The sequence below is a fragment of the Denticeps clupeoides genome, chromosome 15 (assembly GCF_900700375.1).
Source record: "Denticeps clupeoides chromosome 15, fDenClu1.1, whole genome shotgun sequence".
In the NCBI taxonomy this organism is placed as follows: domain Eukaryota; kingdom Metazoa; phylum Chordata; class Actinopteri; order Clupeiformes; family Denticipitidae; genus Denticeps; species Denticeps clupeoides.
This window is the reverse complement of record NC_041721.1, coordinates 14,792,429-14,820,226: the sequence shown is the minus strand read 5'-3', so window position 1 is coordinate 14,820,226 and position 27,798 is coordinate 14,792,429. Positions and strand designations below refer to the sequence as shown.

General features: G+C 43.9%; 1 protein-coding gene across 4 annotated transcripts in view; it reads right to left on the bottom strand.

Annotated features, from left to right (window-relative positions):
- vti1a (vesicle transport through interaction with t-SNAREs 1A) overlaps positions 1 to 27,798 on the bottom strand; it is a 100,192-nt gene that overhangs the window by 12,136 nt on the left and 60,258 nt on the right. For 2 of the 4 annotated variants that reach the window (XM_028955025.1, XM_028955026.1), the window contains 2 exons: positions 26,964 to 27,034; positions 23,302 to 23,363 (listed from right to left, as the gene is read on the bottom strand). In XM_028955025.1, coding sequence (XP_028810858.1) covers positions 23,302 to 23,363; positions 26,964 to 27,034 — 133 coding nt within the window. Of the gene's footprint in view, positions 1 to 23,290; positions 23,364 to 26,963; positions 27,035 to 27,798 lie in introns of all 4 variants that reach the window. The other 2 variants (XM_028955027.1, XM_028955028.1) reach the window with 1 other exon arrangement.

The window sequence follows — 27,798 nt, the reverse complement described above, 5'->3', positions numbered from 1 at the left end:
GGTCGGGTTGATGGCCAGTTTTTTGCTGGTACTTGTGACTAGTGACATGGTGCATTGCAAAAGCAATAAAGAGGGCTTTCATCATCATCATCATCATCATATCAAAACTTCCTCAATTCTGCTTGCTTAGCTGTAGGAGAGAAAAACATCACCCAAACTAAGTCGTGTAACTGTGCCAGTTTTGTTTGGAAGGGGGCCACATCGCGTGGTGCTTAGTTAACCAAGTGACCCACTCACCAAAGAAGCCATTGTCAGCACACCCTGGCAGCCAGCCAATCAGATTCTGCCATCCTGCCTGTGTCCGGGAGGAACTAGCCGTCGCCGCTGGTATGAGGTACAGACTGCAGCCCCGCCCAGGTATGTCCCGCTGCTGCTGGTCCAAAGGCCAGAACCCGTTCATTTCTGCTTCGGTCGCCTGCTGTCTGATTATTGTTCTGATTAGCCTGATTAATTAATCTCTAACAAATACATAAATACGTGAAGAAACAAACATGGCATCTTACTGGAGTTGGTACACAGTGCACGTTCGAGGCACACTGGGAGTGTTTGTGAATGTCACATTCACCCATTGGCCAATCAGAATGACTTAAAGAGCCTGATAATCGTCCTTCGTGTTCGTTTGGGTAACGGATGAAATCCCAAGACGATCATGTTCGTGATGTCTGCTGGTGATGCCATGTTTATGGCCTTGCCCTACACTTGTGAATGGACAGTTGAGGGTTCCAATGCGCAGAATGAAGAGGTCAGGTAACCGGAGAGCTGTCAATCATTTCACCTCCCATTCTAAAAACATCAGTGGTATATTTGTGTTAATCCTCAATGTGCAACATCTTTTTTAGCACGGCGTATATCAGGCCCTCTGCGTGGAAGAGACGTAAAGCACTTAAAAAATAAAAACTAAAACAACAGAGCGGTCCCAAAAACTTGATAAACCTGATGAAGCCCAGACAGCCGGTTCATGCATTCTGGTGGCGTGAGTGAGTGACTTTAAGGCGTGTGAGGGTAGGGTAGTGTGAAAATGAGAGTGTGTGTGTGTTCTCTGGCTTTTTTTGTGTGACAGACAGAAAGAGCGGAATATTTTTAAGCCTGCGGTGTCAATCTCTACCATGCAAACATAGACCTCCCCTATTGTTTACCTGCCATTGTTAGTACAGTAGGAGAGGACAGCGAGTGCGTGTGTGCCGAAACGAATATTCACATGTATACACACACAGACACACACACACACACACCCTTCTTTGTTGGTATAGTGTTGGCCATGCTCATTTCACACCACTGGGTGAGCCAGGGAGAAGAAACAGAATCTTGCCATAAAACATGGAGCATGGCTCTCCATTGCCGCCTTTCTCACAGTTATCAATTATCAGCGGGGCTGTCAGTCTCGCCGCAGGCCCAGCTGCCACTGCACTCCGGCCGGCGCACACACGCTCACTCCACAGCCACCTGATGCTCGGCACCGTGGGACAGCGCCCGGCAACCGCGCTCAAAAGCGACGGTTCTTAAGGCACACTCGGCAGTAGACGACTAGGACGCGTGCCGGTTCTCCTTCTCCCCAATAAAGAACCGCGCTCCTTCTACCATAACTCGGATACATGCGGGTGGGTGGTTCTCAGGTTCAGTTTCTTCACTAGCACTTACCTTATTAGTAATTAAAGGTTCCATAGAGCAAATTTAAAAATGTTCTCTGATGTCAACATCGAAAAAATGGAAATAAATAACCAGTTTCCCTTATTTCACAAGCTCATATGTAGACGAGCTTTTGCTGGTTGTCAGGAATGTTCCATTGGAAGGTGGAGACAACTGTGTTTGATGAACTACTAATGAACTATTAAGACCCATTTCACTCACTCGAAGCCAGAGTGGTCTTGATGGGCATCATTAAAGTTTCTTTACATCAATCACATTAGTGTACAGCAAAAAAAAGAAGGCATTACAGCTGGATTTGAGACCTAATTCACAGCCATGCTTAAAGATAAATCCTCCTGAGGCGAAGGGGTCAGCAGTCTCCCCCCATGCTTTCCTCCGTGTGTTCGGCCTCAGTTGGCCAGCATTCCTGCTCCTGTAGAACTGCCATAAAATTACGCTGTCACCGCCACAGCAAGAATAGTGCTGCCAGGGTGATGCACGGTGTTGCGTTAAACTTAGCAGACTGAGCTGAGGTCAAAAGCTCACACTGAAACCCCATCATACAGGGCAGAACCGCTCATTTTCAGTCTCATTTAACCCAAGGAGTAAATTTCTGAATTCTACTGAACTCGGTGACCCTCTTTTGAGGATTACTTCTTCATTTTTTTAAATACTTCCTAAAGTAAAAGCATCAAAAGTTTCCAAAAAAAATCCAATAATAATAGCCCTTGGTTGGTACTTTTTAAGAACATTCTCTAGCACTTTAAACACATCTAATTTATCAGCACAGTATATGTGGTGTGCTGGTTAAAGTTAGCATGTCCTATTCATGTCTCTGATTCCAATGTCTGCCTATAGCCTGTGTGTGTGTGTGTGTGTGTGTGTGTGTGTGTGTGTGTGTGTGTGTGTGTGTGTTTACCCTGTTTTTTGTTTGCCCTGTGCAGGGGTCATACCATACTAGTGATTGTCATTGTGAAACACTGCAGCACAACAAAATGTGCCCTCTGCTTTTAACCCATCAACCTTGGTGAGCAGTGGGCAGCCATGACAGGCGCCTGGGGAGCAGTGTGTGGGGATGGTGCTTTGCTCAGTGGCACGTTGGTGGATCAGGATTCGAACAGACAACCTTCAGATTACGGGGCCGCTTCCTTACCTGCTAGGCCACCATTGCCCCAGTGTCAAAATGCTGATTTAAATCTACATTATTGTTGTTGTTGTTGTAGTTGAAATGTGTATATATATAAAAAAAATAGGCAGGTAAAAATCCAAAAGCTGTGAAAGCATTCCCAACAATGAACTAGTTAACCCCTTGAGACCAAACACAGAAAAGATAAAAAAAACTAAAAAAAACTAAAGCCCCGAGTTCTCAGGAGGAGGTCTACCTGTCAAACCGGCCCTGTCCCCCACCTTCATCTTCTAATTCATTTGGGTTAAACATCTTGGCTTCCAGCTGCCCACGCAGAAGAACAGAGAGAGGAAGGTTCCCCGCCATCTTTTCATCGACAGCAAAAGACGAAATTCGAACAGAAAGAACGCGGTTGAGTCTTTTTTTTTTTTCTTTTTAAAGAAAGGAAAAAAGGGGCAAACAACACAGTTATTGGCACGCACGGCAAAGTTCTCATTTCTTTGGAAAGGTTGTGTTTAAGATGGCTGCAGCGAGTGGCCGTCCGAAGCGGAACGCACATTTATCCTGATGGTACAATTTCAGCATTCTGGCCACAGTCTAGTGTTTAATGAGAGGGAATGTTATATTCTGGGGAAATCTAATTTGAGGTTCCTGTTTGTTTTTTCAGCACCGCTTCTTCTTCTTTTCTTTTTTAAAAAATCTCTTCTTGCGATGGCACATTCAAAGCACCGAGTCTCCTTGGGACATGGGTGTTCTGCTCTGAACACCCCACAGAAGGCCACACTTCAGAAGTTAAACTCTGTATTAATAAATAAAATAAAAAAAAAAACACACATACAGAGAACACACATGGCAAATACATTCTTTACATGTATAACATCATCCATGCAAGGCATGAAAAAGGATAACGTCACACTATATCAATAAATATCAATACATGTTTGTGCTTTCAGCGTAATTAGGCGATAATTAATAGCAAGGTTATTCTCATGTCGGTGCAGCATATGTACACAAACGTGCACATACACTGTTTTAAACAGAGACATTAGCAGCCATCCTTTTTCTCCACTAATTGAGACTTATTTCCAACAGGGGGAAGAGGAGGGGCTGGCTGTCGTTAATTAATCCGAGTTTCTAAAAGTAAATGACATTCATTAGCAAGGAGCGCAGCCAAGTGCGATTATTTACATGGCAATAATCTGGAAGGGTTCCGTCAACGGTCTTTGAATGTTACGGAAATAACTCGAGGAGAGGGAGCGAGAGAGAGAGAGAGAAAGCGAGAGGATGAGTCGAATCTCGTCTTCCTTTCTCTTTTCCTGTCCTCACATCCAAAACAATTAAAATAGAGGGAACAGATGGAGTGCAGGCTGTGAGAACAACGTGCCGACGAGCTCTTCATCTTTTTCTTATCTCTCCCTTCCACAGGCGCACACAAACACACACACACGTTCACAGACACACACACACACACACGTTCACAGACACACAAAGACAGCACCTCTGCTACACACAAGCACACACACACACATACATACATACATACCCATGACAACTCACATGCACAGAAACATGCATTTAATTAATGAACTTATTTTTCATGGAACCAAATGATTATTTCTGTTTAGATTTAATTGTGCATAAGGTAATAATAAAATACCAGGCAGACACTGATTCCTCATTTACTGCTTAACTTCGTCACAATTAAACTCATATGTACAGCATAAGACACCACATGAATGTTATAATAAATATAGGAAGAAGTCAGACTAACTGAAGCATAATTAGAGTGTGAGATCTAAACAGACTGTGTAGAAACATTTCTCCATGACATTTTTGTTTGACGACAGAATGGCCCCATATCATGCATATTTTCATGCGCAGATTCATCAGCGCACATGCACATAAACGCTCATGCACAAATACAACAGAACAATGGATTTCTAACGACTGTCTAAGCCGCTATAACAAATGGGGAATTACACAACATGGATTTACAATGGGTGCCTGTGCACAATGCTACAGGCCAAACTTATCATTCTAAAGAAGTACAAATGATGTGTAAACACACCCGCGCACCACAACATATAGAGAGGAGATAGAGGGCACTGTTTTAAAAGCGACGCCTACCTGCCTAGCACCTGGAAGTATAACGTTAAACGCACAGTCGTGATTTACATAAACAAAGGCACTCTTGAACAATGCGTGCAGATGTGGCGCATTAACAGGCGCGGGTTTAAATAACCCAGCTGTCAATCACCAGACTCCTCCCTTTTTTTAAAAACTCTCTTTATCAAAACATCATTAGAGCTTGTGTTCTGGGTGACAGTAACGGGTTGGTTCTTTTGGAATTAGCTTCTAGTTTTTTGTAAATCCTGAGGACGCCTTTGACCTTATGACCCCGCGGTAATCACCAAGCCCCGTGCCTGAAGTGCCCACAGCCTGAAGGAAGACATTTGTTGGACCGTTTGCAGTCTTTTATTCATACTTCATCAAACACAGCCAGTCAGTCATGCAGACGTATACTAAAGACGTATCTATAGATGACGACCTAACACCTTATCTATAAAATGACAACTTGCACATGCACAAGCATTTTCATCTAAAAAGTAACAGAGACTGATTTGCTGGGTGGAACGCTCCCGCGTTTCCCGTGCATTTGTGGTTCTGTTGTGTGTTCTGGGTTAATCTCTCGTCTAATTGACAGCTTGTTTTTCTGGCGTGATCAAACAGAGCTGTAGAGAACCAGGACTGACATTCTCCTCAAAACAGCCAGGGAGAGATGGGCCAGATCTCTCGCTCTATCACCGTCACTCCTCCTCTTTACCTTTCTCTCTCTCTCTCTCTCTCTCTATCTCTCTCTCACTCGCTCTCTGTCAGGCCTGACAGACTGAGCTGTGCTTTCAAAGGCGAGGTGTCTGTGCGTAGGGCCAGCACGGCGCGAGATTAAACAAGAGCGGCTTCATGTTCCGTTTAGTTCTAATTCATTATGTCTTTATTTACAAACTTCGCGCAGTGGGACGACAGGGCGTAAACTGGAGGTGTCTGGGTGTGTGTCGTCTAATTTGCATTTTTGCATTATGCCGACGACGTTGGGAAGGGTGTGTATCACACCACGAGCTTATCTACAGTGCCTCTGAGTTCAATTTCTTACATACCTTAACAATAAGTAAAAATTATGAAAAATGTATTCATGAAATATATTTGACAAGTTACAATATTCTTTTACAATATAGCCAGAGAAACAAATGTTGTAGCATAGACTAAATGAACAAAATGTTATGTATAACTGAATCTAATGTAATTACAGATCCCTTGCTTTACACACACAGACCGCTGGGATAGACCAAAGACTACAAGAAAATTTGGTTTTTAATCATGAAAGCATATTGCTATTCAGTTTGCTATGAGTACTGATTGGCATGGATGGATTTTCCAAAATACTGTACAAGGATAATATCGGTCAATTTTGATTACTGATTGGCCATAACGCTTTTCTATCAATGAGCATAAATGCAGGTATCCGTTTTCCAGCCAGTGGTGCAGTCACTTCAGAGATACCTACACAGCTGACGTTACAATTTTTTTTAAAATGCAAAGTAAAATATCCAATAGTAAATACTTTGTATTAGATATGACTATACCACAATGCATTTGAAAAATCATAGTTGTGATATATGGCTTTTAATGGTTATTAAAGCCATGAAAGGGGGTTAAAAAAACAAACCTTGATATGCCTTCAAGGAGGGTGTATCTGTCCCCCAAATGTAATTATCTGACATGAATATTGTTTATTATATACTCTGCAATAAGAAATTAATTGGTATGGTGCACTCAACAAGGGGCTGTGAAGCATGCAAGGCCGAAAAAAAATCCAGTGGGCCAGTGGAGAATGTGAGACGGGCCTAACCAAAAAGTACCCTTTGTTAAAGGAATTCAAGGATTATAGGATTTTTCTTATCAAGTATGATGACGATGATGACGATGCACCAAATGTCTTACGAATGAATAAGGAGCTCTCCAACAGTTTATGAACCTTGAAATCTGCACCCCCCAGACTCCCTGAACCCCAACCCACCCACTCACAACACTCGGAAACTCGATAAAAACAGGGTGCGTTCATTCCCGAGGCCCCCACTATTTCTGACCCCTTTTCACTTTTCCAATCGATCCACTTATCAAGCAGATCAAAGGCGGTTTGCCGCCGCTGTACATTTAACCTTAGCATGGTTCCTCCCACATCATGTCTAAATATTAATCGTAATAAAGTCTCACACCCATCCAGTGTCAGCCAATTACACCACGTATTGATCAGTGCCTCTCCCGGCCAATTAAAACTCTTCCATCATAATGCATTGAGGCACTTCAAAGGCAGAACACCATTGATCCATTGCTGGATCTCAGCATTTACGGTAAAGAAAAAAGAGTGTAAAAAAAAAAAAAAAAAAAAAAAGAAGTGCTAGCCATGTTTCCCCATCTGATGATTCTTCATTTAAATGGAATGGCGTAAAAAAATAAAATAAAATTTGAATTCTGTACAAATATATTTCTTACATTAATCTGGTAAATTGTAACTTGTCCCTCCAAACAAAAGCCCAGTAGCAAGTGGTCAGACAGCAGCTGCATAGCGCAGGTTAAGGCCTGCTGAGGAGTCAAAGGTCATGGCCTACATGTAACAATTCATTAGTGTGACCCCTACAATGGAGACAACACGACATTGATCGGCGTAAAAAGACGCTCAGACGGCAGTGGAAAGAGAGTAGAAGTGCGAGGGTTGAATCGACGGACTGTTTCGCACGTCCGTCATAAATCAGAGACATTCCTTGCAGACGGCCTGGGACAAACACAGTGGCACGTGTCGGTCCTGCACTCCGGAGGAGTCTGCCGTGGAGCCAGGAACCAGACCCTCACTGCTCCCTTTGTGCTGCATGAGGAGGAAGGGTCACCACAAAGCCACTTTTCACAGTGCCGTGTCCCACCAGAACACACAGGGCGAAGACTGGGCCTTTTCCCAATAAACTGACCTCAACTGGAGATGCATCTATTCAAAACCCGCAACAAAAAGACTGCCCGGGCCTGAAACTGAGGGAAGACAGAGAGAGTCAAATACCTCTATTGTGCCAGGGGGACAAAAGGATTGGGACATAAAGAAAAAGAATGAGTGATAATGGACTAATGTAGGGAGCAGACAGAAACATGCTGTGATATACAGACGCTGCAGCAGGGCCAGGAAGCACAAGGGCTAAGATGGATTTGTATTCCCAGGAAGTGGCTTCAGCTTCTATAGGAAAAGTTTGTGGGTCAAAAAGTCATAACAGTGTGTGTGGCTCGCGCATAATCCAGGGCAAACGCATTTCCTTAAAGACGTATCCTTAATCATGTATACCGTACCCAGGTAAAGTCACACTTATAAAGCAAAAAAAAAAAAAAATCATAAAAATCCTCGTAATTCCATTTGGAAAGGTGCTTAGCTCCCTCAGCAACAACTTCACTTTAGAACTATAAACAGACACGGAGCTGATGGCGCTTATGACGGCTGATTTGAATGTCTCGAAAATGAAACGTCCGGAAACCTTGGGAGTGCATGTGCATTTGTGACCTTTGCACTGAAGGGGATGTCTTGCCAGCCTGCAAAAAAGGTGGCCCACCCCAGCAAAAAACCTCCACCGATCAGCCAAAAAGCACAAAAACCGACGCAGCCCATAGCCGATAAACACAGAGTTTTAGGCGAAATACAGTGAATATGTAAGTCATTTTTTTATATACACTACCTTGCTGCCTATCCCTGTAAACGAGAGCGTGCACCTTCAGCGACCCACAAAGCCTGCTTGATGCGACAGTAGCGTACATTCCTCGCTGTCGGCACTGGTCTTAACACTGTTAACATACAGGCCTTTGAATTATTATCAGAGATTCGGTGGAAAATACGTCCTTTGATGCAACGCTTGTGTCGTTCTTTTCAGCCGCTCTGAAGCGGTCAATGACTATGGCATTTAAACTGAATTGAACACAGCGGCTCGCAGGCAGGGGCCATGGCGCGAGCCGACGCCGCGCTGTTTATTCACAGGGTGCCTCGCGTTTACTTCGTGCCCTGCGCCCGGCCGAGAGCTATAATTAAAGATTTGTGGAAGGAAGGGCAGTATTTAAAATGGTTTATGTGAGGGCTGGACTGAAAAGCCTGGAAGTGGAACCGCAGAGGCTTTTTGGGACACTGTGCATCGAATAAATTACATAAAAGGCGCGGGGGGGACAGACCAAACACAAGCAGTCGAACGTACGCGAAATGTGATGGGTAGCTGCTCTGGATACCGACGGCAAATGAAACATTTTGAAAAGATGCGGCCATGCCTTCCGTCATGTGGGTGTGTGGCTATGTGCACACTGACTACGCCCTCATGTAAATTTGAACTCTGAACTCACCCAGCAACGGTGCCCATCACCCACCGGGCAGCGTTAGCACCAGCATTATTCCTCCCCCGACCTTTATCATCTAGTCTTAAAATGACTATTCATTCATGTATTGCATGACGACTTCATGGTTGTCATATCTGATGCTTTTGTGAACTGCATTAAAAATCTATGCAACCTATAGAACGAATGGAAGTGAAAGAAGTCCCGTCAGTCAAAGGGAACAAGCCTAGTCAAGGTTCAAGCCTAGTCAAGGTTCAAGCCTAGTCAAGGTGAGTGGTGGGGTCAGGGGTCAGTCCTCCCCTCCCTCCCTCCCTGCATATCTCAAGTGTTTGCGAGAGGAATGAACGCTGGGTGCGGGAGGTTGGAGGAGCGAGCAGCTCGGCGCCTCTGCATTTTTCACATCCTCTCGAGAGTGCTGGCGGCCGCTGGGATTAATTACTTCCTCTCGCCGAGAGGGGTTTTTAAAAGTCCCCTGGAACGTTCGTTGCAATCACATTACAGGGACGATGATGGGTCTGTGCTCAAAAAAGGTAACGTTACCAAAATAACATCACAACAAGTGACGACTGTCTGATTTAATATCTTCAGGTTTTGATTTGTTTTCTCAGAAGGAAATGAGATTTTCAGAAGTAAAGTTTCCAGAAAGAAGTTTTTTTTTTTTTTATTTAAGGAGATCACTATCATTTATAAGGAACCTATCATGCTTCTGTGAAAAGGGTGCTGCCGTGGCGAGACAGGTAGTGACGGGGTGCTGTTGACCTAAGAGGTGCCAAACAAACGCCCGTGTCGCCAGGAGAGGAGCTGGCAACCGCAGCGCTCTGCCGGGTCAGCCCGAGGAGAGACTGAGCGAGCGAACAAGAGACAAGAGAGTGAGAAATAAAGAGAGGGATGCCTATCTCCAGCTGGCGCCCCGCCCGCTCTAGCACTGGGACGCTCTGCCAAGCACCCAGACGGGGCGGCCAGGGGCCAGCAGGCACTGCCAGCTGGGAAGACACCCCGCTGCGGAGGCTCGGCACTCCAAACAAACAAAAGCGGAACAGGCCGCGGACCTGTTATTACCCCAGCAAGTGCCGCTGCCCGGGCCTTTAATTACCACTGACTCAGGATCAGGGGCAGAGCGCCGAACGGACGCGCGCTGCCAGTGCCGCTGCCGCCGGAGACGGACCTTTAATTACCACTGACCCGGGATCAGGGCGCTGCAGTCACACACGCACACGCTGGCAGGGGCCCGGGGCAGGGGGGACTCCCGACGTGGGGTTTGAAAGGAATTCGGTCGGCAGAGGGAACCGGGAGGTCACGGCGTCGAGCGCCGAGACTCGGGTATCCGATACGGGCCTCGTCACCGTGTCCCAGACACGGAGCCGCACCTGCCACCGAGTGTCACGTCCGACACAGCGGTTACAGAGTTTGAGCCGCTCCGAGACACAAATGCCACGGTGTGAAACGTCTCTCTCGCTCATTCTTGGCGGTTTTATATTCGACTGGTTTCACATTTATAGACCTGACACCGTCACGTTAAACTTGTCAAACTAAACAGTGCCAACTAGTGGAGGCGTCTTGTTTCCAAGAGAACAAACAAACAAACCGAGCAAACTTCGTTTCTGGTGACGTGCCCATGGTACAAGATTTATTGTGCTGAATGTTCCCACAATGCAGCAGTCTTTGCTCAAGAGAATGACATATTTCTCAGTGGTCATGTCTGAGCAATTTGTGGAGCAACAAACGTGTTGTCCAGAGAGAGGAAAAAAGCTCAGAAATACGAATCTTGAGGTTGCCTCAGGACGAAAGAACAGAGACCGTGAATTAATTCAGAGCTGCAGTGCTGTAAATAGTCTGGGTGAGAAACAAAGAGCCCAGAACCTCATGTGAGTGTAAGTGTGCTTTTTGAGAAACAGCATTTCTTGAGGTACATTAAAAGTCCTGAACCTATTTAGAACAAGTATAAAAATACATACTTTATACGACATGCTGAGAGTTCACCAGAGAGAAAGAGAAGGCCAAGGACCGCAGGAACTTCCAAAAGCTGAGATGAGATTTTGTTTGTGTGTGTGTGTGTGTGTGTGTGTGTGTGTGTGTGTGTGTGTGTTTTAAGTTTTTTTGTGCCAGCTACCAAAAAACAGCTGGACACTAGCCAATTTCTTCTTAATCCTAATTTATGGTTGGTGTGGTAAACGTGAAAAATACTGGCGCAAAGGTCATAAGGGTTCACCATGACCCCATCAAAACTTTATATGCAGAATCCTCCATGAGATGTGCTGCATCGTCATCTTGCCAACTTTAGTAAAATCGTTACTCTCCATTCAGTCCAAGTCAATCGTTGCTTGTCTCTGTTCAATTCTTATAGCCATGGATGGAAAATTTCAAATAGAGAAAAATGAGCTAAAATGCTAAAATGAACCTAATGTATTTTTAAATGCACCAATAAGTGTAGTAAATGACCCCTGTAGTAGCCTAGACTAGTGGGTAAGATAATCCTATAAACCAGAAATCCCAGGTTCAAATCCCACTTACTACCAATGTGTCCCTGAGCAAGACACTTAACCCTAAATTGCTCCAGTGGGGGACTGTCCCTGTAACTACTGATTGTAAGTCACTCTGGTAAATGCCAGCGTCTGGTAAATGCCATAAATGTTAATGTAAAATGACCACTCTAAAATCAACCCCTCCAACAACACAACTGTCTTCTTTCAACTCTCAATAACATATTCAGCGTCTCTGAAATTGATGCTTCTTCTTAAATGATGTTCCTTAAACGATGTTTCAATGTTCTAACACTAATTTGGAGTAGGTGTAAAACCCTCAATCCAGTGTTTAATTGGGGATTTGGCCAAAGCATTTCACTGCATATCATACCATGTATGATAGTGTATGTGACAAATAAAAATTGAATTTGAAATTAAATTTGAAATTGAAATTAAACAGTTTTACTGTTTTTACTCTTTATTGTAATTCAAAATAATCTCTGTTGATCCTTATTAATTTAATAACATGTTCAATATGTGAATAAATTGCAAGGAATAACTGGATCAGCCTCATGAGTTCACTCTAGAGCAGTATACCAAAATTGACCTTTCATGTGCCACTCATATCAAACAAAATGATGGAAACGATTCATAAGACAGTGTATAGAATACGCCCGTACGCAACAAACTCTCTCTTGCTCTCTCTCTCTATGTCTCTATATATATAATTCCAACCTCTCTGTGGGCCCTTGGACCCGGTAAGCTTGCGCATTAAAACGGGGCTCGCCAGCAACAGCAGCAGCCTTAATGAGTGTATGACAAGAGTCACAAAACAGACGCTTGGCCTTCGTGTGGCTCCAGGCCCTTGGGCGTTTGCATACACATATATACACACACACACACACACACACACACACACACACACACATACATATGTATGTATGCACACACACACAGAAAAGACCAGAAACCGTGCGCCCGATGACATTGAACATTCTATCAGGTCACATTCGTTTAAGGGCAAGAGGAGAAAAGAAAGAAAAGAAAAAAAAGAATAATTGAAGATATGAAAGAGAAGTGGAGGAGGAGAGGAAAATAACAAAAAGACAAAAGCCAGATGTATGAAAGAATGCATCTGCTGGGGGATTGAGAGGGCGAGTGTAAGAAAGAGGGAAAGAGAGGAGGCACATTTAAATGAAATGAGAGAAGATAAGTGGCAGCTGTGAAGCTTAACTGGAGAAAACAGAAGAGTGAATGGAGTCACCCATCACACACACACCAGCAAGTCGCCTTGACACAGACACTTTACATATTCTCTACGCGCGCTCTAGTGGCTCATAGGTCCAGCGCTTGATGGTGAAAGTGATGAGGACACACCAATTAGAGAGTAATTCTTTATCAGGAAGCCTCAATTAGCCAGGTATGATTTCATTAGGATGCCAGTCCCAATGCCAGACCCCCCACCCCCCTGCTCAGCATTCCACCCACCCACCTGCTGCCAAACTGACAAAAACTAAAAGCCTGTCTCATAAAAAAATACAAACAGAAAGAAAAGGAAAGAAGACAAGTGTTTGAAAAGAGCAAAAGACTAACTGCGAGCATGAAACATGAACAAACAGATACACACAGACACATTTCTGAAGGCTTTTGGTGCAGTAACTGGATCAATCACACAAACACACACACACTCACACACACACAGTATTCAGCTTAGAATCCTGCCGACACCTCGCAGAACATACCTTACAACACATGGGCCTTCACCATGAACCCCATTCAAGCGGCGCATTCATCAACTTGAGCGGGGAGTGTTGACCACACTGAATCGGGTCAGGGGCTCGGTGCCCATTTGGAGTGATGGATGGTCACATGCCGTGAAAGTGCCATGTCAAACACGCTCAGCGTAGAAGTAGCCTGCATGCATTTCTTTTTTAGTATTTCTAAATATTACATTTAAAATGCATTCACATGGTTTATTGACACTTCAATCGCACCGTCAGAAGGACGCTGCAAGCGGTGTGATTAATTAAGCTAATAATCCCACTAACCTCTTATCACCCCACAATGACTACAGGCAGAGCTGAAGACTGATCTCTCATTAAAGATGCCTAAAACGAACTGATGACTGGTCCTACAGAAGCTGTACATTAACCAATGTTAGGTTCAGTTACTGTACTTAATTAATGCAACAAGCCACAAGGGGCCATGTGCTAGAGTGTTTTTGCCATGGTTAATGATTTTGTTAAGTGTTCCCCTTTTAATAAAGCCGTGAAATGTAAACAGAATTAATACATAATTAAAATGAATAACAATAATAATCACAGTATACTAACCAAACCAGATGTTTTTATTAATCTTGAATATTTCTTTATTATGTGTCTGTATTATGTGTTGTGGAACAAAATAAACTCTCTTGCCTCAGGTGCAAAACTCATTCATTATATAATTAGATTATTACTCAATAAATAAAACATGGATGAGATATTAATCATGATTGCGGATGTTTTTTTTTTTTGTTTTCCAAGCAGCAGCAGGACAGGCCCGTGCCCAGACCTAACAACAATAAACGCAGTCTTTCATTTATTCCCCCACCGAAGTACAATATCAACACTCTTATGTGGAACAAACTCAAAGGTTTCCTAGACCGCGAGAGGTCACGACCCAGTAGCTCTTCCTGTCGGGTCACTGCAAAGCTGAGAGGACAGGGCTTTGTCCATCCACTTCCACCACTGTTTCTACTCCATCAATTGTCCAAACAGATAAATAAATAATCATAATGATAAGTTCCCAAGGCTGTCAGTTTTGTGAGTGGGGAAAAAGCCAAACCCTTGAGAAGACACAAAAGAGCTCCTCAGCCGCCCTCATCCCCAACAGACCTCTTACAGGCACCATGCTAGAACCCCTTCAGCCTCCTCAATTTGCTCCGTTTGTATTTGTCTTTCCATTGTGATAAAGGGAGTCTTTTATTCCATCCACAACACAAGAGCATCAATATCTCAAAAATGCTGTTCGCACACACACACACAAAGACACAGACACACACTTATTTTTTTATGCTCTTACACTACACAGTTAAGAGGACAGACCCAAAAAAAAACAGGAGAGGCAGACAGACAAAAAGATCTACAGAACGAAAAGATAAAATGGGGGGGTGCGGGGAGGGGAGCCACAAATTTCTGCACTCGTAAATATTTTAAACTTATACAACAAGTCAAAGGCAGATCAGAGGGGCGACGGCGAGGGGGAGAATTCGGCACAGGCATCTAAGCAGCTCTAAATGAAACAAACAGAGAAGCTTTTTTTTTTTTTTTTTTTTTCTCGCGTGCCCTTTAGCCAAGAGCAGCACGACACCCATCCACACTGTACACAGTGTAATAACATATACACCGGCAGCGCGGCGTAAACATTTATTCAGCTACGCCCTGATTGCTTTCATATTGCATAAATGTGGAAGAAACGTGTAAAGCACCCACATTATAATATTATATCTAAGACGCGCTGCCATTCAGGGAGGCAGCTAGGCCGCTGTCCTCCGTCTCCCTCTTTGAAGACGTATCAGTAGGCAGTTGTCCGTGCGTAAACGCCGACTGATAATGACTGTTGCTTGAAGGGAGTAAAAGGATAGGGTGGTACGGTGGGGCACAATGCAGTGAAGGAGAGGGGACTGGGTGGCAGTAGTGAGCGAATAAAAAAAATAAAAATAAAAAATCTGGCTTTTATTACGCTTTTTGTTTTCTGTTACACAAGTGTCGCAATGCCACCCACGTTCGCTTTGGCAGTTGTGTGGACACCGTGGAAAAAAAAGAAAAGAAAAGAAAAGAATAACACACAATAGCACGCTGGGGGGAAATTAGTGACAGGCGGGGAAAAGCAGTGTGATAGGTTCTAATTGCTTCAAAATGTCCGGAAGAACTCCCCATTATCTATTTAAATGGGCTGATGATGGGGGCAGGAGGCGCTGGCGCTCACGGAGGGGAGAGCGGCTCCACGCCACCGCTGCCACGCTCATTATTTCCCTTGTCTTGACAGACGGCCCGCGCCGCGCGCCCCCCCCCCCAGTGCCTCAATGGGTTATCACACAGCGCGCAGAAGGGAGAGCTCTCTACCGCACCACCCCACACACACACACTTAAAACAAACATATTCACCGGTGAACTCAGAGCCAAACGCGCACACTTACCCATATATACGCAAGTCCACTCGCGACAAACATGCGCAAACACACACTCAGCGCCGGGGCCTAAAATGTTACATGCTTCTCATTTTTGGTTCATTCTGAACAGAAACGGCGACTGTTTGATGTCCAATCGGTCCACATCCCTTTCTCCATCGGCCTCCAACCTTGTTTGCATCGCTGGCCGGTTTCATGTTAGACAATTTTCCACGGCCCGGTCATTGCGTGTAGCGCATAATAAACACAATTCACCATAACGCGGAATCGGTGTTCGTCTTGAATGACTCGTTACGGTGCAATCACCTTAATGTATGTGTACACTGGCTTCAATATGTGCACATGTATCCATATACACTGTCAAACTTCATAAAAGGTTGCACATGTCTGCATGACCAAGCAAGAAGCCGTCTTGAACTGGATTTCACTTAGATTTATTCTAGGCTTAAAACAAAGAAGCTGGAATCAAAGAGCAAAATTCTGCTTCGGTGTGGTTTCACACAACAGCACCCAGGGCACATATTTGCTGCGCCACAGAACACAGCAACAATCATGTCCAAAAAAAAAAAAAAAAAAAGTCACCTGTGGTGAGTGCAGTTCCCTACCTACTCCACTTGAATACAGTGTAATTAGTAGAGCGGTTATTAATTTATATATCTTTTTGGTTTATATATGGAAGCCACATACAAAACCAGAAATGCTATGAACACGCCGTTAAAAAGTCACTGGAATTCAATGCTGCTGCTCTCATTTCCAAAGATTTGAACAAAGAAGAAAAGAGGAGCAGAAGTTAGAAGTTCTATTTTATATAGTTTCTATACCAGAGAGCACCTGCAAAGTTGACACATGCAGACAGACGGCGAGCGGGGGTGGGTCTGTCTGGGAAGCTGCGCTGGGCTGCATGTTCCTGGAACATTTTCCTTTTGAATGTTCCCTTCCCGGTTCCTCTGGCACTGCTCATCTCTGGCTTCTGTGAGAGGCAAGTGTCCCCCTAATGCCTGAGTGAATTGCTTTTGTTTGTTTGCTTGTTTCTATTTTTTTTCCATTCTTCTTCTTCTTCTTCTTCTTCTCCACCCTCCCTTAGACAAGACTATGAGTGTAGCATCTCTCTGTGTCGACGTCCATGTTTTATTTTCTCTCATCGCTCATCTGATTTTTACCCCCCTCTTTTTTCCCTGTCGTGGCATGCAGCGTCTTCTGATGCGAGGACAGAACCTCGTCTCTTCTCCAACCCCCATCAACAGCAGGCATCAACCAGTCAGTCAGAAGTTACAGAAAGAACTTTGTAACTTTGTGGAAGTGCATACGTCACCCTCACCCCCACCCCGGAGCCGAGCTATGAAAAAAATTAAATAAAATAAAAAATCACGGGCTCACAATTGACAGCCGCTCGACACCAGATCAAAAGGGGCGGGTACCCTTGGAGTGACACTCCAGCCACTTCAAGCGAAGGAGACGCCACTGATCTCCGATCAGGCCCCGGTAAAGTCCTGTCGAGAATCACCTTCAGTGCGAGCGGCGCAGGAAAGGCAGAACGTCACCCAACAGCAGTCACCTCAATGTCAGCGTGACCAACCCGACTGGCTGTAGCGTTTCAGAAAAAAAATCTGAATAATAAAAAATGTCAAAATGTCATATAAATATTAAATTAACATTTTCAGAGTTAAAATGTGCGGATTTATCCAAAATCAGCTTTTTTTCCCCCCCTTTCAGTTTTCTTTTCTGCTGACCATTATCCAGCAGTCCAGACCTGTCGAGTGTACTGCAGGCCGGGCTGGTGAGCTGCAGTGGGGACGGAGCACTACAGTAATGGGCCATGTGAGAGAGGACATGTCAGCTCTCTTTCCTCCAGACCACTGCATCCCCGATAGAGGACAAAAAACAGTATTTTCTCCTTCCTCTAAAGACATTGTTTCTGTGTGTGTGTGTCTCAGCACACACTAATAGGAGTGGGAGGGAGACACCGCTTCAGTGTCACCATTATCTGTGTTGCTCTACAGCAGCTGATAATGAGGCTGAGGTGTTTGTGTGTGTGTGTGTGTGTGTGTGTGTGTGTGTGTGTTGGTGGCTGATATGATGACAGGGTTCTGGATAAGGCCCTATGACAGACAAACAAATGTGTGCGCGCGCACACACACACACACACACACACACACACACACACTTTTCCACTTCCATTTACTTTTTGACTTTTTCTGAGTAATAACCTAATACCCATACCCATAAATCATATACATAACTAGAGTTGATAGAGATACATGCACCCGCATAGCCACGTGAACCTAGTTGTTCAGGTCATTGCGGGGTGATGGGTCACAATGTGAGTGGGCACTCAGTAAGATCAGAAGCAGAGGACAGGTTGTGCGGCAGCTCCCAAAACGCAGTGACACGCTAGACGCTCCGAAACCTGACAGCTGACATTCCCAAAGAGCAGCGAACCGCCCCGGCCGTCTGAGGAGCCGAACACACCCATTTATATTCACACATGCGCAAGCAGCACACACATATAAACACACACAAGTGCTGCTAACACACCCACACCCAAAAGTGCTGTACTGCCAAGACAGAGCAAATAACAGGAACGTATGACTGACAGATCAGAACGGCCGTCTCTTGCCAGGATTTTTTTTTTTTTTTGTGAGCAGCGCGTTAGGAGGTCACACAGAGGAGCAGAGAACAGTAAAACGGAGCATCACAGAGGCGCCGGGCAGCAGAGGATCTCATACTGGGCCAATTTAAATTGGGAAATGGGAAGGAAAAGTACAGATGTGCAACACGGAGCTGTCCTGGGCCAAGCAGAGATGAGATCAAAGGGAACGCTGGGGTGCGAGTTGGAGGGAGGGGCTCGTGACCCTGGAGACAGTCGCCGATAGTAACAGTTCCACGATTTCGGGCCATGCAGCGGCCAGCCCAACATCTCGGCAAAATCACACACGCGACACTGGCATCCTCTTACTCGCTTTTCCTCTTTTCGTTTCTCCCATTTTATTTTCCCGAACGTCACACCTTCCAGGGACACGGATCAAACGTCAGCGGAGTGTGTAGTCACAAAACATCTGCCCCTCCCATGCAGCGGGACAAGTAGCGGCCAACAAACTCCATTTATCCGCAAAACGTGGGATTCTGAGGATCATTTTCCACTTCGAGGGTGGGTGGGTGGGTAATTATTCTTTCACAAAAAATAAACAAATCACCACACATGACAGTGAATTTGCACATCGCTGATGTCCTGCTGTGTATGTTCGTCTTCATTAATGCCTGTAAATGCGCAGCTTTTCTGCCTTGTCTTTAGTATGTGTGTAAACGTCCTAATTAAAAGCTTACAAGCGATCAAGGACGCATAGTTTGAGGTGATTACACACTAATGAATGCTACACTCCACAACAGACGACCCCAAATTCTACCACCCCAATTCCAAAATGTACTCTAGGCACTATTGTGAATAAAGTATGTCTATGAGATCTCTGAAACTGGGGCTGTAAATGCAGCACCATTTATGGATCGGATTATATATGGATTTTAATATGGACATTTATATTCTGTTGAATGCACTCTGATTAGAAGTAGTATGAAATATTTTCCTTCTGGCTACACAGCGGGCAACAAAATTCCATCCAACGACAGCCCACCAGTGTCCCTGAATCTTTTTAATTTTATGACTCACATGTCACGTTGCTGATATTCCAGGCTGGGCTGAGCGACAGATAGGCAGAGAGAGATGCAGCGACCGAAACAGTGGGGCTAAGACAGTCCTGCGAGTCTAAATTTGGAAATCATCATCACAGGATCCACCTCAGTGCAGAATGTGCCGAGCGCCATTTGATCACTTTCCTCCGGGCATTGTTTTGCAAACGTCAGTTTAATGGGCCCGGCAAACAGGACAACGCGGACACTCGCGGACACCCAGAAGCTTCCGCGGCCACCATGTCCACAGGACACAAAGAACGTCGGCCGTTGTGTAATTCTCTAATGACCACAAAAGTCAGCACTTGGTGAACTGATGCCGTGTTAGAACAGGAAGCACATAAGTAAGCAGAACTCACACACACACACACACACACACACACACACGGAGTGCGGTCTCTTAATCAGTGTCCTGTGTGACTCTCTGAGCTTCTCTGAAGACTGTGTCCTGGCTGCTGTAAAACCCAGCCATGAATATGGAGCCCTTTTGTGGTTGCGGGGCCTTGCTTATGTTTTCTGTCTGATATCTATGCCCCATTCCCATTTCAAAGGGATGTCCACCTAGGGGTTTAACTTTTTGATCTGCCTGGCGACTGCCTTGACCACCTGCATGCTCGATCAGGCCCACGTCTCCACGGATACCTCTGAGCTGCTGGACGAGGCGCCCCAGCAGGAGACCATTACCCACACTGCACCACAGCACAAGTCACAGGCTGAGGAGGGGGCAGCTCCTCATTCTGCGTACTGGACATCATGTATCACATGAAGGTATAAAAAGCCTCTTGGTATATTTGTGCGTATGTGTGTTATATATATTCAGTCTGAGAAACCTGGTTAACCCCTCTCAAATGCTAGAAAGATATTTAGGCTCCACTTTCAAATACCATGGTGTTGGAAATTTCTCAATATGAATGATATGTGTAATTTAGGTGTGATTATCAGCTAAACAAATGGCTGTTTTTACCATACATGTCTGCGGCATAAAAAAGGGCTTTTAACTGGCCAGCATTGGAGAAGGCACTCTGTGGACAGCTTCAGAATATAATTCCATCCATAATGTCAAAAAGTCATTGTTGGAAGTCAGTGGTGTGGGGGGGAGGAAATGAAATCTCACAAATTTTGGCAAAAGACATGAGAACATTTTTGGAGGAGAGTCCTTGAGCCAAAAAAGTGAACTTTCTGGCTCAATGCAAAACCACTGTGCTTTGTGCAAGCTTGACACTGCACATTATCTGTGAACATTATGCTTAGCATGAGGCAAGCTGGTGACGAGATAATGTTAAGAGAATGCTTCCACTGCAGCACAACGAACAATAATGTTAATTAAAAATTAATATTTGTACATTTACATGTTACATCAGTCAAATCCCTCACATTCACAACAGGCAGCAACAGGTATTTACAACATACAAATGAGAGGTTTTGAGAATGAAACTCATTAATTGTTCATTAATAATTGCATTGTTTTGCACTGATCAATGGCAATAAATCTGAACTTGATCTGATGAGATCCCTATGGCAGTGGAATTTGTATTTTTTTTTTATTACTGTTATTATTATTTGCTCAATTATAGGTGTGCCTCTGTTAACACATTTAAGTGCCATTACATTAAGGAATGTTTTTCTGATTTTTGTGACAGGGCATTAAAATGTGGCTTTTAAAAGCATTTCTGCATCTGGAAGTGATTAAACAGACATTAAATAACAATGCTGGAAACAATGTGTTCATTGAGTCCTATCAATCTAATCCGGCCATTGTTTCGTAATGCAATTATCAATGAATTAGTATAATTTTCCTATCATAATATTAAGATTTCTCTTAACAGGTTATAGCATTAAAAGTTAATGAGATGAGCAAGAGCATGACAACATAATTAAAGCCCACAGGAATTCACTTGCTGCCATGAATAATTAAGCAGGAGCAAGACACTTTCCACAGAGCATCTTACCAAGTGCGGGGAGAGTGACACACAGATGAAGCCTCAGAGGTCAGGTTTGTAACCCACAGTTATAAATAACTTTGATAAGTGGTGCAGTTTTGTTTGTGCAACATCAATTTGGGTAGGGTCACAAAACAGAGCCCTGTGGTATGCCTCCACCTTATGTCAGAGATATAAAGAGTTCAGATGGCCCAAAAAGTAGACCTGCTGGCTGTGTTGACATGGTGGGTTAAAGGAACGCATGACTGCAAATGCACAGGCAGCCAAAGGCCCAATGGTTTACCTCATCATCCCATAAAAAGAGCCAAGCAACATTTTTAACAAACCACACGACCCTCTTCAATTTAATAAACACGGCAAAGAGCACGTAACCACTGTGTCTCCGGCTAACAACAATATTTATCCCAGGCGGCTTGTTGACTCTGGAGGAAAGGGCTAATGTTTCACCCTCCACGCAGGAGACAGGGCCAGTCTGCTTCACGGAGGAAGAGCAAACCAGGCGTGGCTGCAGATGTGAGTAATTTAGATAACAGCTTGTTCACCTGCTCAGTTATTACAATTCTGTCCATCGTACACACCAACTAAGTAAATAAGTAAATTTTGTTGCTGAAATTGCATTGCAAGTAAGACAGAAGCAGGAAAAAAAAGCAAAAGGACATGGGACTCAGCCTGGGTGGAAAAATTTACAGGAATGCAGTTTCTGAGATTACCTTTACTGTCTGACTGAAAAATTATTCAAGATCCCAAGCACATTTAATGCTGGACCACAGTAATGTTTTATTGTTGTTTTTTAAAAAGAAGAAAGTGGGCCGGAGAGAAGATGGGAAAGTGTATCGGGGAAGAGCGGAACCCCGTCATGCAGAAAGGCGGAGCAGGGAGAGGGCGGGGCGGCTCATAAATCCTGATTTGAACGGGATCACGAGTGCCCACGGACCGGCGCCGGAGCTCCCCTTCAAATGCTACGTCTGATTAAGTCTTCTCATTAGGTGACAGCTGAACTTTAACATTAATATGATAATATTGAAATAAGTGCATGTTATTTACTTTAGGGGGCTGAGCGGGGAGGGGGCCGACGGGTATGATGAATGATTTCTGGACAGCTCCTCTGACACCCAGGCAAACCGAGGCCCCCCTGCCCTAATGAGACTTGACAAAATCGGAGACATATGCAGAAATATTGGTTACAGTCGGCGTCACTGGCAGCTGGGCTCTCGCTGTGTCCTGCTCTCGCTCGCTCGCCATCTCTCTCTCACTCCTTCCTGATTGTCTACAGGCACTGAAGCATCCATTTCAATTGCCACTTCCTTCCTGGCCCCTGGATTTTAAATTTAGCTGGTGTCATTTACATATTACTCTTAATCAAATAGGGAGGTGGGAGAGGGGAAAAAAAAAAGGGAAAGCGAAAAAGAAACAAAACCGCGGTGACACGGTTCAGGGACAGGCACAGAGGCACTTTATAAAATGGAGATGTGACAGACACAGAGGGAGAATGGGAGAGAGAACGAGGGGGGGGGCAGGCAGGGAGAGAAGGAGGGATGGCTTTTGAGCAAGTGTCTTTAAAAAGAAAAGTAGGCTTTGTACCGTAATCAAACATATTTTAAAGTGGGAGGTGGCTGTTATTTTCTCATCAGGCACTGAGGTGGACAGAGAGGAAGGACTCAGTAGGCTGCTGGGAACCAACTGAGAGGCAACTCCAGCCGTTCCTCACAACTACCATTTCACATTCCTCCAACATAAAGCAAGAAAATAAACCGGTACTGGTATGTTATGATAGATGAGGTATGAAAATACACACAGACGTGTGGCTGTCTATATGTGTGGACCACAAGTACATGCACTTCCACAAAAGATCTAGTAGAAACAAACTCCCTACCTTCCTCTTACCTTCTGAGCATACCGGTCAGGATGCGGGAACTCTTCCCCAAGTTGGCATCTGTCTCCCGCAGCTTTAGAGTCAACGAGAGACAAGAGAGTGTTACACAAAACACACACACACACACACACACACACACACAGAGCACTTTTAAAAAAGGGCTGTATTTTAAAGTTGCTAAAAATGGTGCCGCATAAGCAACTTCTTATGCAGTTCTCAAAAGTTCCGTATTATCAAAAACGAAAGCTGGGAAGTGATGCTGGGTAATTTTATTGTTGAAAATATTCCCCATGAGTGAGAATTACTTATTATTAGTAATTTTTTTCCCTGATCTATTAAGAGTTTGCATATAGTATATTTCTATATTTTTTATATATGTCTATTTGTGTGATATGAAAGTGCTTCATTAAGGATCAGATTTTAAACGAAAAAGCGAGAGTACGAAATGCAAAAGGGAGAGCCAGACAGAGCGAGGTGCTTGTTCAGGAATGCTGACACTGCCGTGCATGAAAAGCCACAGAGTCCTGGCTGCAGACAGATATGAGATGCAGGAGGCCATCCCAGTGAAAGGCTGTCTCTTCACACTCAGCGAGGCCTCTCTCTCTCACCAGAATGTGCTGGTGGGGAGGCTCAGGAACACAGATGTGGTTTTGGGCCGGTTTGGGTTCTGGCACTGAAACCAGCCTCAGAGCCGCCTGATGTCTCTCTCAACGATGGATCTGTCCCCAGAGACTCCTCTCAGCTTTTCCCTAAATCCCTGTCTATCTGTCTGTCTCTTTCTTTTTCTCCATGGGACTGGAATAGCAAGGGTACAACAGAGCCAGACGTATGGTCTCTCTCTCTTTCTCTCTCTCTCTCTCTATCCCCACCTCTTGCATTCAAAAATGATGACACTACACATGGCAACAAGACAGACAGTGTCTTCTAATGGAGTGTTTACAGATGAGAAAATATTATTACCCATAATTGCTTGGGGACAAAGCAGGCGGGGACCACAGAGTGCTTTTTACTGAACAAAAATATATTAACATAAATCATTGGCCATATTGCAAAATTATCAATCCATCAAGTAGGGTTAACAAACGTAGCTGTTTACATCATTTTTTGTCATTCAAAAGGGCACTTACAGAGCTTTTTAAAGAGATATTTTTTTCCTTTTAGCACTGAAGTGTTTCTTTTCTGTCTCTCTCTCTCTTTTTTTTTTTTTTACTGACCAGTTTTTTTCTGACCAGTAAAACATCTTTAAAGTGAGAGGGGCCAATGGAGACTCCAGGGAGGCAAGTACTATTCTTCACAGACAGCAGACCTTTGAAAGGAAATGTTTTATTTCCTTTGAAATGGGGTGGCAGCCCAACTGCCATGTTGTGATCCTTAAGCATCCCTCATAAGAAGCCATCAGGCGCCCTCTCCCTACCTGTCTGCCGCAGGACTGAGATGGACAGAAAGGTAGCCGACGAGCTAGAGTGAGAGCGATAACCATGAAACGTATACTCTGTTAAAAGCTTTTTATTTACCATACACAAGGTGACTTGAATGGCCAGTTGAGACGACTGGAGATGCTGAATTACATCTTTTTTTTTTTCTTTGTGACAGGTCTGACCTCTGAAAACCTCTTAAAGTATCAAATAAACCCCTCAAATACAGTTGTAATTTTTTTTTAGGGTGCAGCTTTTTTTTTTTTTTTTACATGTATCAAAGTAGCTTGTTATAAAGACTGTAAGACTAAATTGCAAGTGTTTTCCTTTTCAGGGAACATGTTCTAATACTCATATGGCCCCTCAAATGTTATGTCATTAACCCACACGCAAGACCTTTTTGTTCTTCCACATTCAGTCAAACTCAAAAAGCTCAGACCCTCAGCGGTTCACACTGAGACGACCACTGGAAAACACCGAATTATGTGGTAGGGTATCAATTCCTTACATGATAAATGTGAGTTTGATGATCATCAACTGGGATAAATGAAATCAACTTCTTGTTATAGAAACAGTCCAATAAGACTACCTGATCTGGGCTTTTGGTTCCTAATCATGGATCCTTTGGGATCAGAACAATGAAATAAATTTCAGTGAGAAGCACCAAGGTAGTGCGCAGCCTCTATTTTTGTCTTCATCTAGATTTGTTGTTGCTTGATGATGTACTGTGCCTACAGAACTTATACCATGCCTCAGATTATTCTTGTATTCACTGTCTGTGGAGATAAGATATACTGCTTAATATTCCTACTCCAATACACTGTGATTTGAAGGTTTCCAAACACTACTATCAGCCTTATAATGGTATAATAATGATAAGCATGTCTGTGTGAGTTTCATATGATTTATGAAGGATTACAACCATGCACAATACTTTGATTTATTACTGCAGCCCCATGGTGATGGGTGAAAAATGGATTGTGCACGTCATGGTTGTGCAACAATGAAAGTGTACTACTCCATGTCTATTGAGAATAATAACCCAGCAATTGGTGACGATGCATTTTTTTTTGTGTCCATGCTAAGACCAGGTAAATGGGGAGGGATGCGTAAAATCTTTGTGTGGACAACCAGACCAGTTTGTCGTATTTTTGAACACTTCTGTAACCTTTTTTGCGTCCCATGCAAACAAAGCACAGCCCGCAGCAGATGCGCAAGGACGTACTTTGAGCAACAAAGATCTTACAGTTGGTTCATTCATGCAGATATGTTTGTGCCATGCCACTGTCCGTGTAGACAGTCTTACATCATGAATGACTTCACTGCATGGGACAGGCCAACTACAAAGCCTTGTTATTAGTGATGTGCTGGCTATCAAACGCTTTTGTATCAGCAGTGCTGTGTAGCCTGTGCCAACAGCGGCACATGCGTGTGCGTATAACACACACACACACACACACACACACACACACACACACACACACACACACACACACACAAGAGTGTGAGAGAGAGGCCTGTGTGGATATTTACAGCAAAGGCTTTACTGTAAACCGCCTGTGTGCTTGTTTGCGAATGACCGTGTAGGTGTGAAACAGAGCTAAGATCTGTTACCTGGTACTAAACACTCCAAGCAGCTGGACGATGGAAAAGATTTTATTGATTGTGTAGCTCTTGCTAACGTCCAGCAGTAAAAGGACTGTGGGGATGGTTTTCTTGGGTATTGGAGAAGGGGCGGATCTAGGAAGTTACCATGGCACTGAGTTGGAGATGGGAGTCAATGTAAATGATTTATTAAATTAAGGGAAATGCTGTAAATTAAGTATTTTAAAAAGGTATATGAAATGTTGTCAGGATTAATGTATTATGTGATTTAATATGAACTGTTTAAGATTTATCAATATAATTGATATATTGTTTGTCTGATAAATGGTCTATAAAGACTGGCCAAAGATTTCAGTCAGGAGAATAGAAAAAAAGAATTGAGAAGAGAGGAGAGTTTTTGCCAAACTTGAGTATGTTTTGTTATGTTACTTTTTAAAACGGTATTTATTGAAGTTGAAAATATAATTTAATAAATGGAGTCTGCCTCCAATTGCAATCCACTTTGTGTCATCTTCCCTGCCACCATTACCACTCTGCACAGGGGGATCTTCAGATCCTCCTTTATTGTTATTTAATTGTTATCTAATTATTTCAATAGGTTTCAACCCCTGGTCAGATCAAATGAACAGTGTGTACGAACTGTGTGTACAGACCCGCTCACGGGCTCTCTGAATCTTCTCCCGGTCGCTGTTCAGGTTGGCCAGGATCTCTTGTCCCACTTGTTCTGTCAAAGAAAAAGAAGCATGGTTAACACTGAGGGCTAAAGAGGCCAGTCACACTGATGGTGTGTTAATGCATCTCCTGAACTGGGTGCCCACAGAAGCCCACAGGGACCATGTCTCATCCTATTGGGCTTTGGGCAAAAGTTGGGATGAAAAGCCAGCAAAGCTGTATGTTGCTCCCATCATCTCCACCTTCACGTCACAAAACCCCTCACACACCTGTTATCACAAATTCACAACACTGGTACATTTGGCCATATTTATTCAATGAATGAATTTTTTTGCTTGTCTGAATAAGTACTGTCCTTGATATAAACCCATTATGTCCAATTAAAAAACATAAAAAATATGCTCGTCTGACAAACTGGCAAACGGTCACTGACCCTTCCTTTATTATTTCTTTACCGATGTGGCTCTGATTCACGGATCCTTGGCCAAAACTAGGATCGTGGGTTCTAAGAAATATTTCCTTTATGGAACCGCACAATACAGACATTAAACCGATAGTCAAGTGGATATTCACTAAGGACCACAATGTGGCCAAAGAAAATGCCAGCAATTGTTGGGGAGACCACTGAAAGCTGGCGACGCTATACATCGCTGACTTCATCCCCACCTTCAGGTCACAATACACCCCACACGCCCACAATCACAACACTTCAACATTTATTCAAATAATGACTTATTTACTGCTTGTCTGAATAAGTACTTCTCGGCTGTCCTTGATGTAAACCCATTACGTCCATTTATAAAACATCAAGAACAT